Below are 14176 nucleotides of genomic sequence, written 5' to 3'. Positions count from 1 at the left end.
ACCGTAAGTATGTCTGATTTTTGAAAATCTCTGTTATCAATTAAGTAAAACCTGCACAGTAATGTCTTTTCAATATACTCACTGAGTGACAGCCAAACTGAAGGCAGTCAGAGGGTGTGACATGTTTAGGACCAAGCCCACAAGTCAAATCTTATTAACAACAGACAGGAATTTAAAAAGATTTGCAGTGGTACCTGCAAAGCCATGAATTGGATTATACAGTAAGAAACCTTAATGCACTGCACTTTGAGGTTAGAATGAGAACAGCCAGACTTCCAGTTAATAGTTTGAGTTTAATATATGACAGCAGTCTGTCATGACTTCCTTCAAGTAAAACATCTTCACATGGGAATGTTGGATGTAAAAAATCTCATTTAGTTTTCTTACATCAATAATGATGTCGAGCATCAAACTATTCCATTACATAATAGCTGAGCTTCTCTTACATACAGGTTTACAGTGTTTGCTACTTTGACAGGGGCGTATGCTATAACCCATCATCATGTTTGACAATATACATCATCATCAGCAATATAATGCATAATCTATATTGCAAAAGTTGTTGTCTGTAACAATATCCTCTCGCTCTCTTTCAGCAACAGGAATGTAACCATATAAAATGTGCAAATGTTTGCATTCCACACATGGCCAAACCCTCATAACAATGTCAAGTAAAAACCTCTGTTATTCATCAAATAACATTATTTTTATCAGTTAAAAAACGCGTTTGCTCACCCGGAAAGAGCAGTATACACAGCTATGACGACCTTCCTCAGATATGGGCTGTAATTCCCATGTCAAATGTGCCATTCAACCATTCATCTAAAAGACATCTCCATCTCTCAGCCGATGGCGCAGGAGCTTCATGAGTAGTGTTAGTTCAAAGCAGGTTTAAAGTGTAACTTAAGACTCGGAGTGGTTGGTATCCTGTGAAGAAGCTCTCAGCGATGGCAGGCGCTCAGCTGCTTTTGCTCTCTCTGCTAAAAACCTGTCAAACTCTGCAGAGGGAGAGAAGCAGGATTAGGTGAGACAAGACTTCATCAACTATCTCAAGTAAATTTACTGAATGGAATAAGGGCGTAAAGAAGTAGGAAAGAAAAGATGCAAACACGTGGGATTTTATAAAAGGATGCTGGTGTCAGCATAAACAAATGAGAAAAATACAAGATGAGACTTTTGTAAGTTAGAAACCTTGGACTTATGCTGATTCCGTGGACTGTGATTCAGACATCTGTGAGTTGTTCATGTTGTTTAGAGTAGTGGATAGCAACTTTTTTATTTCTGATGCGTCCCCCACAGCCCTGTCAGATCATCTCTAAGTACCCCTTCATCAACACCACCAGTCATGTTCCAGATATGTTCATCTCATGTTATTTTATACTGAATGTTTTTTAACACTGTTACTTATATAAAAACTGATATTGTTACAATATTTTTTTTTTCATATAACTGAAATATCAATGTTCAGATCAATTTGGTCAAATTTGCACTGCCACTTGGAGTGACAGAAGCTGGACGTTTCAATTCAATCCATCAATTGTAGCTAACAATTCGAACCATTTATCCTCTACTTTTAGTATTTTCATCATTTTTCCATTTTGTTAACCATTTCAGCCATTTATCCATTACTTTTAGCTATTTCACCGTTTATCCAATACTTGTTTATTCATTACTTTTAGCTAACTGTTTAGGCTTCTATGCTACCTTGCTAACTAGTTTTCACATACTGTTGACTGCGTCAAGTAGTGTTCAGGTGTTAAAGCTGACTCAATATTTGGATTTGTTTAAAACCACAATATCTTTTTTTTTAGTTGAGCTACTCCATAATCTTTCCACATACCCCCCTGTAGAGTGCAGAAGTACCCCCTGGGGTACAAGTACAATTGGTTGGTTAGTAGTCCTTGTAGGGTCAAAATAACCCTGAACTGATTAATTACCAGAAATACTTTAATTTAGTTACAGTTACATAACAATATGGCAGCAGTCTTTTTGGAGTAGACACATAAAAATTGCATAGTTGTGTAGAGTTGGTAGTATGGGGCACCACATGCCTAGTGAAGCCTCTAGTGCCACCTACGGGTCAAATGCAGAAATATTTTGCAGCAGATATGAGACTGACTGGTAGAAATGAGAGTTTAATATATCTACGTCAAGAAAAAGGTAGTGCAAAATGTGATCAGAACCTCAAGTTGAGTCTGTAGCTCCAAGTATAGCCAGTCAGTACAGCACAAACAATAATTTTCAGTTAGTCAAAGTGCCCAAGTTAGTGAGCATTGCATGTGTATATACCAAATATACAGTAGGTTTAACATAAAACTACTCCTCAGATGCTGCAGGTGTCCATGAATGCCAAATAAAATAATGGGTGATAAAAGCTGTAAATTGTAAAGACCCTCACCTTCACTGGTCACACCATCCGCATCCTCAAAGTCATCATACTGTGTCACAAACAGAAGAGACATATTATGCTTTACATATCCATACACATCTTGTGCAGTTAAAAGACAAATATTGTTAAATGATAATTAACAGTTAACTAGTTATTTTGCCATCAAAATTATTGTATTTATTTATTTATTTAGAGTAAATTCACCTCATCATCCAACTCTAGCCATTTCTCAATATCATCCATTACAGTGTTCTGGTTGATAGGAATCTAACAAAGAAAGCAGAGCACCGGGATGGTCAGTGCAGTGAAATATATTATATAATAACTGATAAAACTTTATGAAGATGTAACAAAGCTACCAAGCCACCTAAAAAAACCAAAAAAACCAAAAAACAAACCACACACAAAAGAACAACCACATGTCGGTAAGCAAAGCATGGCAGGTATGACAACAATGTAGCATATCAGGACAGTGCAACTCAAACATTGTCATGCTCTGTAGTGGGCGTAGGCACACAAGTAAACTCTAAAATATCATATTGTCTTCACCACATAAAAAAACATGCAAACCACTGTGTTTTATCTCAATAACCGAACCACCATACTCAAAACATGATCCAAACAAAAGCAATCCAGACCACAGCAAAACTAAATTGCAACCTCATGACAAAACAAAGAGATGGAGGGTGTGGAAAGGTGAATCAATGTGAAACCAGGACACATTCTGGACACAGACCCACCATTCCCCTTTTAATCATCCAATCTAACTTTGGAGAGGAGCTGCAGGTGGAGGCTGGGCTGCCATCCTTCATGCACAGACAGAGAGTTAATTTAGGAGGAAAGCAGTTACAGTACTGAGACAAAGCAACATACAGATTTACTCAACCAAGGAGCCTTTTGTAGGCCAGATAATTCTCTACTATTTCTTGACTGAAACTCACTGACAGCAGTGCTTCCCCCCAAACTCCCTCCTACAAATAATACAGCTCAGACGTTGCGTACAATACCATGAATATCTATACAGTGAGCTTGTTACTCTGTTGCACATACAACCCCAGAATTTGACTTGAGGTTGGTGTCAAATGTGGGGACTATGATACATAGTACTGGGCTTCCATTGCAAAAGCAAGAAAAGTTTCTTAAGCCAAATACGCAATTGTCAAACTTAATTAGTTTCTAGCGGTCCCAAAGGTCACATCACAGATAAGAAAAAGCCGAAAGCCAATAAATGTTGTGACTAAACCTGTTGTAGCTGTGTAAAAGCTGAATTACATGGCGTTTTTGCTTACCGTTCCAGTGTTTAGTAGCCTGCTGTCCTGAGCCCGAGCCAGGCCGTCCACTGCAACTTCATTCCGCTCGCTGAAACACAAGATTTGTACATTGGTTAACTGCCATGTAAGCTAATAATTCCAGTTAACACACAGAGAAATACTGGCACATATTTTAAAAAGGAAGTGGAGGGAAGGAGTCGGAATTGGAATTAAACTCCAAAACAAACATCAACATCTTTGCAAATGCCATTCCTGAGAATTTGCTCGGGAAAGAGCTGCATGACTGCTCTGTAAGATTGTAACTGTAACATTGTGATAAAACAAATCAGCAGAATTTGCTTTGTTATTCACACATCATTCCTTTTAGTTCAGAGGCTCCCAACCATTTATTTTTATCTGATGCACACCCACAGATGAACTCATCATCATCATTTCATCAACACCACCATGTTCCACCATGGACAAATGGTGTTCATTTTATTTAACACTACTAAAAGTGGATATTGTTACTGTTACAAGTTTGCATTCATACTAATGTACCACTGGGAGTGGCAGAAGCTGGACGTTTTATCCAATACTTTTAGCTAATAACTATTCCAACTGTTTATTCATTACTTTTAGCTAACTGTTTAGACTTCTCCGCTCGCTTGCTAACTACTTTTCATGCACTCTCAATAGGAATTACTGTTTGCAACTTGTGTTACTGTGTACATCTTCAAGGTCATAAAAACTATGGTTTCTAGTCTTTCTGTACCTTGGTCTTTGTTGAGTTGAGACATTTATTTTCTGTGATATTGTGTCATCTGATTCACTTGTACCTACAAGAAGAACAGCAACAAGTTTATAGTGCATACAATAAATAGAGGCATACATACTGTACGTGCGCAGTGTGTAGGTCTTTATGAAGGCTTTTGCACAACAATTATTTCATTCATTTATTAATAACTACACATAAATAATACAAACGCACAGGCAAAAAATGCATCAGGCTGGAGTACTTACTAAGTCTCGCCATCTGACCGGACAAACTGTCAGCTTTTGACTGGCTGAGTGAGCTGTCATTGGTAACTGATGCCACCCCTGATTGGCTGACAGACTCAGCTGTCAAATCGAGGTCTGTTAGGTTGACGTATGTGTGGCTCTGAGAAACAAAATGCAATAAATTGAAAGTCTGTGATGCAACCATTTCATAAAATTCTGAGTGTTGAGTTGTGAAGCAAGAATAACAACCAATTCAAAAATGACTGCCATGTTCTGTACCTTCTGTGCTGTGTTTGGACCATTTGTTATTCGTCTTTCAAACCTGTAAACAGCAGAACAAAATGATCATCATCAAATGGCAAAATAGAACCTGTTCAAATATTACCATCCTCTTATTTTGTTAATAAATAAGCTAGTATAATAATAATAATAATTGCAGTTAACCTGTGGTAGCGAGTAAAGGCGGTGTTCATCTCATCGTTAGTTGCCAGCAACTCCTCAATCAGCTTCTCCTCACTGAGTCTGGGGACGATCTTCACTATCCTCTCTTGCATTTCTTTACATACTGTGTATAACTGCTAATGACACAATCAGACAAAGAATGTGTGGGTGGGGGGGTTGAGGGGGCAGATGCAAAACAAAATGTATAAAGTACGAGATCAGTTAAGGGTAACGCACTGTCACTCAACATGTCTGGATGGAAATGATTTTCCTGCATAAACTACTTCACATTAATGAAACCCAAGTCTGTTTTGTTTTGTTTTTTTTACCTCCAGCAGCTCCATGTCTGCTTGTTTTACTGTGACAGGATCCAGCTGACTCATCATGTCTGACATCATAGTCAGGTTGCTCCGCACCACTCCCAGCTCTGTCTTCAGCTTTTTTACCTAGAATATCAATAATGTATATCAATAATGTTTCCTGAATTAACACAGCTATAATAACTCCTTGCAAAGGCAAATATCGATTTCATAAGTGCTGGGAGGCCAAAATGATTTGAGAAACACAGACACAAAAAGGATTTGTGAGATATTTTTGTGTGTAAAATATCTGTCTCTAGGGCAGCAAGGCCATCACCTGGCTAGGAGTGAAGGCATTGTTTCCCTCTAAGGCCAGCTTTAGCTCAGAAGTCTGAGATGGGATGAGCGGAGGTTTGGAAGATAGGAGCACAGCAGGCAGAGTAGTGACAGCAGGCCCGTTCCCAGGCAAAGTCTGGTAAGCAAATGCACAGAAATGACCCGAAAGAAAGATTACAAAAGATAATAGCTAGCACCCAAATATCAGCAGTAAGCGCACCAGCTAGTACCAGTTTGTACCGTTTTTGGGGCTTGGACGGGTGAGTAACCGTCTAGTTCTGTCATGGGGAACTCAAGTCCTTTCCTTCGCAGGTCTTCGTACACTGACACCACACCCGTCAGGTCGGGTGAGCTGCGGAATGCATCAGCCCACGCCTTGACAAGAGAAAACCACAAATTACCACCAGGCTGTAGAGCAATGTGACAACACCAAGACTGACTATGACATGACAACAACCTGATTTTTTTCTCCATGCTGCCACAGTGTTGCCAAAACATGTAATGGGGCATTTTTTACCTGTACGATGCTAAGAACTCTGTCATGCAGGACTAATGGAGGGTTGTTTCTCGGGATGATCGACCGCACCAGCACCCCCTCTACAAAATCCCGTGTCGTCACCAGGATGTGAAATCTGTAGCCGCAGTTCTTCACACAAGTCTCCAGGACCTAACATCAGAAGGAGACGTGGTGAATCAGCAAATGCAGTAAATCCTATATTTTATAACTCAAACCAAGTGATGAGAACATCATCTGAGTCAACGGGGTGATGGCGGAACATCAGGGTGACAAGGGAACAACACTCACAGTGAGCGCCAGCATAACCTCCTTGAAGTTCTTGTTCCCCACAATCCTTTTCTTTATGGCTCTGACTGCATCTTTGGGTCTGTAACCAGAGAATTTCCAACAGTCAGAGGCATGTAACCTCCAGAGGACTAGTTTGTTCCTGATGCTGACAGATAACAGACACACACACACACCCTTCCTCCGAGCTGTTGATCATGTCGCAGATCTCCATGTTGAGGGCCCAGTCTTCTGCTGGCAGGCTGGAGCTGGTTGCACACTCTGTGAAAAATAGGTGAATATACACTGCTGAATAATATGACACTGCTGACTAAAATGAATGGTGTAGTAATTAGCAGTTTACTCTGGAACTTATCTCATAGCCTGCCTTTATGATTATTAATAAGATGATTTTGTCATTGATTAAAGCAACTACAAGGAGTTTTTAACTGGTTATGAAACAGCCTCAATTTAATACCAATGCCTCTATATGATCTACATAAGCAAACGAAACCATCAGCGAGAAGATTGGCTATTTCTATATAGTTATTCTTAATGCCTGTCATCGGGTCCGTTTCCCCACAAAATCAGACGAAACGATTTACGGCATGTACCACGCAGAACGGAAGAGCCTACATTTACATTTTCCTAGGCAAAGTGTCGCAGTGAGCAGTACGTTAACCAGTTAAAAGGAAGTTAAAGAATCTTATTTTTGACATTATATTTTGTGGTTATGGCTGATACTTGGGCAGAATCAGCAAAGAGAAAAACAAAAGAATTGACCGAAGAACAAAAAGAAAAGCTAAAAGAGACAGTGATTGAGCACAGGCGAAAACACGAGTCAACCTTGGTCGATCATTCAACAGATGGAGAGAACTGCGGGAATTGAAATGATTCAAAACCAACCCTGAATGGGCCCTCTTCCTCCTAGACAGGTATGTAATGTCTATTTTATTTGGCTGTGTACAGTCCATGGAGGTATAGGTCGCAGTGGACATTACTGTAACACAACTGGCTTAACATAACATTTTATGTTGGCCTTGCTACTGAGCTGCTTGCTGTTGGCTTATTATTATGAAGGCATAACGCTACTAGGGAATGTTGGTAACTTTAGCTTTCTCAACAAAATTCCTATTACCGAGCAACCGAATCTGTTAGTTGTAGTCAACTAGGTGTATGAATGATACTAAAACAAAGTTTACTTTGTTTCACCATCGTCACATTACAGTTATTAATCTTACATAGCCACAAATAGGTACATTACCTCATCGCTAGGCGTCCTGTAAACATCTGTGTTTAAAAAAGGAAAATAGTATTAAAAATAAGTTGCGTTTTTCTACATCTTTTCTTCACTCGCTTCCAAAACAAATGCACACCCTAGCCAGAGCAAGATCTTTACAACATGAGGCGGTGGAAACACTACTGTTTTTGTCCACAGGGGTCGCCAGAATCAACACAAAATGAAAGTTCCTTGTAGTTGCTTTAATGCTTGGTACATGTGTCTCACAATATAATAATCATTTCTTCTCAGCATAACAAACACTTCACAGTAGCTACGGTATACTGTATTTTCTGACAACAAAAAAGTTAGTCCACAAATTAAGTTTGTGGTCACGTGTGGTGTTCCACAGGAATCAATCTTAGGAACCTTTTACATCCTAATATTTGTAAATATGAAATCTGTAGTTGATTTTGAGCTTTTTCTGTATGCTGATGATTCGGCTTTGTAACATTTTGAACTCACAAAATATACTAAATCAAGAAATGCCAAAATTAGGTACTGTACATGGCTAGTGGACAATAAACTTTCACTACATATGAGTAAGACTGAAGCTGTTTTTATTTGCTTCAAATAGTAAACTTGCTCAAACCAGATCTGTTAATGTCACTTGCAATGGAGCTGCAACAAAATGTCTCTGGTAACTCTATGTTTAAAAAAGTGAATTAAGTATAATGTCTGTCTAAATTATTTAAATAGAAAAAAAGTGTCTTAATGTTAATTGCAAAAAAAATGTTATTTCTGGCTTTGATGTATTCAAAAATTGACTGCGCATGTCATTTCTGTATCTTCTTTTCTGTTTGTACAAAGATGATACATTAGCCTACATTTCTGATTACAATAAAAGAACCCATGTAAGTATAGGACTTTTTAATTCACTAAAACAGTTAAACATGACTAACAGGGTTCAGTATTTAGCAGCAAGTTGTGTGTATAAATGCCTAAATGGCCAAGCACCAGACTATTTACAGGTGTTAACATAAGCATAAGTGTAATACTTGGCAAAGTCAAAATTCATAGATATGGCTCTTTTCAATGTGTGGAGGCTAAAATTTGAGACAGCTTACCAAACGATGTGAGATACTCGGAATCTATTACAGTTAAAAACAGGTGTAAATACTTTTAATTTCTAGATATGGAAAGAGGACAGATGGGTGAGTGTATTTAGTATTTTTGTAAAAATGTACAGTTTGTATAATGAGTTTCCATCAGTCAATGAAAACACATGTGCGATCATTAGGCTCCAGCCGAATATGCATCTTATTTAGGTCAGGAGGATGTCGGCCACCTTTCGTCCCGCCCAGCTATTGGCAGGTTAAACAGACACAACCACAACCAATCAACTTGAGCATCGCAGCAACTTAGTCCCGCCTTTGCCTAATCATTGTTTAGCGGACGCGTCAATCAAACCCCAACCCGTCGCTGCTCTGTCAGTCTTAATACAATTAGCTTAGATTCGTTATTTTAATATATTGACATTATATAAGCATTTGCTCGTGAAATAAAAACCCTTGATTAAAAAAAATAAAAATGGAGAAGCAGCTCGATAAAGATGCGAGTGTCGGAGGCTTAATGAAAGGTGACTGAGCCTGACTGAAGCATTTGGTTATTACAATGTAACGATTTTGTGGCGGTTATAAAACAGCTCACCGATCCGCTGTCCCACCGGCGTGCTGAACGGATTCCCCATTAAAAACTCCATGTTGATGAGCGGTGAGGGCCCAGCGAAGCACCGACGTCCCCGGGCAGAGCCGTATGCTACGACAAGCCGCGCTCGCTCCTGCACACTGCTGCTGCTCACACAGCAAAGTGGGGCACTAGTTGAGCTGCGTCATACTTTAAAGGGAAAGCAGCCTGCAATTATCAGACGGCCGGCGTAATGATGTCAGTGCTCTGTAACTGCACCCCGTACAGGCACTCTACGTGTCTGCACTCACCGCTGAAAACTACAGCGCTCTAAGGAAGTCATTTCTGTCTTTATATCGACTACTCTGAGATAAGTTGGTCAAACAAAGGAGTACCTTCAGTGTGGCTTTAACTCCTCCCTCTAAGTGTTAGTCTATATGACCCTAAGTCATTAAACTGGACATTAATCATTAACATCACTGCAATACTTGAAATATTGAGCAATATTCTGTGTTTAATACCTCTGTGCAATATACTCTTTTCAGTTTAAAATTCCCTATTTATTGATATTTATTCATACCGCTAGTACTGCTGTGCAATATCCACCGTCTCATTATAATATTAATAAGCTACACTTAACAGTTCACTATTACTATGCACTATTACTTTATACCGTATTATTATCATCAACTGGTAAACCCACTTTGTACTTCACACTTATTTTAATTTTATACTTATACCCACTTGGTACTTAATATATTTTCTGACCTGTATTATAGTGTATTATATATTTTTGCTTAGTACTTCTATTCCTGTGTGCACTGACGTAAATGCGAGCTACTGTAACAAAAGAGTTTCCCCTCAGGGATCAATAAAGTATTTCTGATTCTAAAAGGGATGATGTAGACTACCCATACATGAAGAATGCCATCTGTTAATATGACAACTAACAGGTCAAATGTATGCTGAAAAACACATACTATATTTCAAATGACTAAACTAGACACAAATGGACACAGAAATTCTACTTACATTCATTTGTCAGTTTTAACTCTTTTGAGATTGAGATGCTCACACCCTATGTTGTATGTGTAAAAATAATAATGATAAAATTTTTTCCCCCTTTAAATACTTACTGTCCCTATTTAAACCAATTAAATGTTCAGAAACTCCAATAATATACGTATATAACAGAAATGGCAATCGCAATTATTTGAGATCTGGGAGGGGTAGTGCTGCGTTAAAAGTCCTCTCATGATCTCTCATGGATATAAAGCACATGAAAATCCATTGTATTCCATGTTTTACAGCTGGTGTCTCTGAGACAGCAAACAGAAATAACACATAATTTTCTGTAGTGGACTACAGACATGTCATCATTTCAAAATGATGTTTATAAGTAATTCTCATAAAATCAGGAAAAGTCATGATGTGTTACGGTAATAAAACACTGTTAAGTATGTTTTTTGAGCTGTTAAATAGGGCCTGGGGTCTCTAGGGCCACAAACACAGCATTAGGGTTAAAGGGGTACTCCCGTGATTTAATATTCTACCATTATCACATGGTCTTCCCCAAACATTGAGCTTGAAAGCTCATTCTTGGCCTTGCTGTTGACAAAACAGTCTCAACTCAAGGTCCACTTACTCACTTCCTCTGGGGCTTTTGAACGTATCACATGACACGACAATGTCAAGCTCAACTTTTAAGACATAGACAAGCATCTACAATTACATGACAACTGAGCAAACTCCGTCTGCTGATGAAGACCATGTGATACGGTTGAAAACCGCTGTTTCCAAGAGTGGCAAATATTTACCTTCATTAAGTGTGACTAGGCTTTAATGGCAAAAAAAGACTCAATTAATTTGGAGGATAGGAAAGGTCAGAACATATATAGAGAACTCAGAATGGATCATTTGCTCTTTATCCTTGTGTTGTGTGGTTCTCTACCACATGGGTGCACTGTTTGATTTCACATTTCACAATATCAGGTTATACTGCCTGATGCTTTCTCTTGACCTCCCCTCAAGGCTCAATTACCAACCGGACAAAGCCGACAGCTGTCCCGGGTCCTCGGGACTCTGAGAGCCTGAAAGCTGTATACTTACTGGTTTGTGCTTTTTTAATTGATCTGTCTTGAAATGGGTTTCCGTGTCAAAATCTAGTGGCAAAGCCTCATTATTTCAGTATTGTGCTTTGGCGTTGCATATTCCTAAATGAATGTGTTTAATCTAATTACCACACAGTAACCGTGGGGTCGGGTAATATTCCAACATAGAAAAACTGTACACATTGTACAGATAGTGGGAACAACAGGGGGTTAATAGGGGCCTCAGCAGCTTCATTTTTGCCCCAGGCAGCATATTCTAGTTTTACTTACAGTACGCAAACACTCCTGTCTGAACCTAAAGACCTCTGAACACATTATTTGTAACCTTTTAGACAATTTATAACAAAATACAAAGATTAGTTTGCTGTTTGCCAACAAATGACTGTTCACTCTCTGAAATGTTACTCTGTGTGACACTGGGGAGGCACATTTGTTGTGTTTGATCATGGCCTTGCTGTGAATGTGTGGCTGAGACACGGTGACTCACAGCCCAGTAACAAACAGAGAATATACTTTTTTACTCTAACTGCTGGTGCACAACCCACTCGTCTGTTTACGCCAGCAGACATGATACAGTTCTGCCCGTTAAAAAAAAAGAATCACATGTGGCTTGTGTGGGTGATCACAGAGCAGATAAAAATAATCACAGATGACATCCTTTCCTTCAAGAAAAAGATGTTTTACTCTAAGTGGAAGGTTTTACTTTAGGCGTCATCTAACCTGATAGAGTTCATTGTTTGATCTCCTTGCAGAGACAGGCGTGACACCCATGCATGTAATGACCAATCACTGTAACATTTTTGTGAGAATAATATAGATATCTATATGGATTATTATTATTATTTGGAGGTATTAATATGGGCTTTCATAGTCCATGTTAGTACTGATGTTAATCTGTATGCATGCATTTTGTAAACAAACAGTCTGAACCTCTGTTCTATGTAATGCATTCAAATAAACAGCTCAGCAATAGACACTACCTTTATGAATGTTTTGTCAACTTCCACTGACACCGATTTCTAAATAATAATGAATAATGAATTATTTATCTGTTGACCTGAGTGTATTCAGAAGCCCGGGCATGACCACTGCCCTCCAGTGGTCATAGTCAGGAACTGCAACACTAAATTAAATTTGTTGCTATTACACAGTGATGATGTCAGTGAAATCTGTATTAATATCGATATGGTGAATCAGGTGAATTCAGGTAATCTGGGACATTTTTTGCAATTTTGACTTCTGTGATTTCTGCAAACACATTAGATCAACACACTGGACTTTTCTGAAATTCCTAAGATGTTTTCTAACCACACCAGAAGAAAGAATGTAGATGTCATACCCAGAGGACACATGCCACACCTATTAGTGTTAGTCTTTGTGCCAAAAAAAAAAATCTGCCTGAATTTAATAATAATAATAATAATCTTGAAAAAATGACACGTATAGAAATCTGAATAAGAAAATGTATATTATTCATAGAAATGTCATTAATTCATATAAACATATAAAGTCATATTTTTTCATAAAAAACTAAATAAAGAAAATATCAGGAAAAACACTTTCTATCTCTACACAGAATTAACAGATCTACCGTGTTAATTCATTTAAATTAATTTAAAACAGTCTATTAAATGTGTATAGCATTTTTACAAAATCAACAAAAATTCAAGCAACAATTAGATTAAACGGATTATTCATTCAGTTATTCATTTAAATTCTCCATTCTATTAAAATTGGGGCTACTAGGGGAACAAACCATCCTTGCAGGTGAGAGACCCATCATCATCAATCACGCCATTATCTTGCACGTTTCGTGATTCCAATGGCTGCAAACCACACCGGACAGCCACCCTTCTGCGCTTTTGGGATTGACTCTGTCCCCATATGCATGGTGGCAGGTGGTGCATGGCTCCTCCTCCTCCTCCTTCTTCTTGGGATTTGGCTTTGGCCCTTTGCCCTTCCCCTGAACGTAGGCGAAACGTTCATCGCTAGTGAAGTTCATGGATGGCAGTTCTGATCTCTTCTGGGGCACTGCCTGGGACTCTCCCCTCCAGCCTCCAGTAATGATTGAGGCTTTTGAAGAGAGCCCTGTCCGCTGGCTGCAGGTAGTGTATGGTCTGGGATGGTAGGCCAAGGACATAGACATTGTTGTCCTTCATTAGGTTTAAAAACTCCATGTTATAAACGTGGGAGCTATGTCCATCAAGCGGAAGAACGTGTGGACGTGGGTCATCTCTTGACAGACTTTGCAAAACAAATAGCCTCCCCCACAAAAAAAACAACTGATTGGTTATCCACCCATTGTCAGACATTTTCACCATGGTGTTTGGTGGACACCCCAGGAGCCACTCTGCCTTCAGCCGTTTGCCCTTGAATATAATCACTGTGGTGCCATACCCACCGGCAGCATTCAAACTGGCAAGGCAGGTGGTGGTCTCTTCTCACCAGCAGTGACCTCGAACCACGACCTCGACCTCGGCAACCACCCTGGAGGAGAGGAAGTGGTCCTGCAGGCCCGTCTCATCACAGTTTCAAATGTCCGGCACATGTTCTAAGCCCAGGGACTTATTGATATGTTCATAATCGCTGAACCAGCTGATGAAGTCGGCTGGTCTGGAAGCAGAAAGACCCTCAGGCTTTCTGATACTCAGGTTTGGGTTCC

At 39.2% G+C, this 14176-nt stretch overlaps 1 protein-coding gene across 8 annotated transcripts; it reads right to left on the bottom strand.

Annotated features, from left to right (window-relative positions):
• Window positions 1-273: 273 nt before the first annotated feature.
• On the bottom strand, window positions 274-9732 carry tom1 (target of myb1 membrane trafficking protein). Of its 8 annotated transcripts, XM_044182423.1 has the most exons (17): window positions 9428-9729; window positions 7763-7788; window positions 6696-6780; window positions 6523-6601; window positions 6235-6384; window positions 5958-6092; window positions 5719-5853; window positions 5412-5528; window positions 5086-5219; window positions 4921-4963; window positions 4663-4801; window positions 4415-4478; window positions 3679-3748; window positions 3130-3195; window positions 2594-2656; window positions 2399-2438; window positions 274-998 (listed from the first exon to the last, which is right to left on the bottom strand). In XM_044182423.1, exons 3-17 carry the CDS (start codon window positions 6731-6733, stop codon window positions 904-906), a joined length of 1368 nt encoding a protein of 455 aa, XP_044038358.1. In that variant the 5' UTR covers window positions 6734-6780; window positions 7763-7788; window positions 9428-9729; the 3' UTR covers window positions 274-903. The 8 variants fall into 8 exon arrangements, with proteins under 8 accessions (XP_044038358.1, XP_044038356.1, XP_044038355.1 ...); XM_044182421.1 differs by lacking the exon at window positions 7763-7788 and having other exon boundaries at window positions 5086-5216; window positions 9428-9732; XM_044182420.1 differs by lacking the exon at window positions 7763-7788 and having other exon boundaries at window positions 9428-9728.
• Window positions 9733-14176: the final 4444 nt, after the last annotated feature.

This window comes from Siniperca chuatsi, linkage group LG21, assembly GCF_020085105.1.
Source record: "Siniperca chuatsi isolate FFG_IHB_CAS linkage group LG21, ASM2008510v1, whole genome shotgun sequence".
NCBI classification, from domain to species: Eukaryota; Metazoa; Chordata; class Actinopteri; order Centrarchiformes; family Sinipercidae; genus Siniperca; species Siniperca chuatsi.
This window is presented reverse-complemented; position numbering and strand designations above follow the sequence as displayed.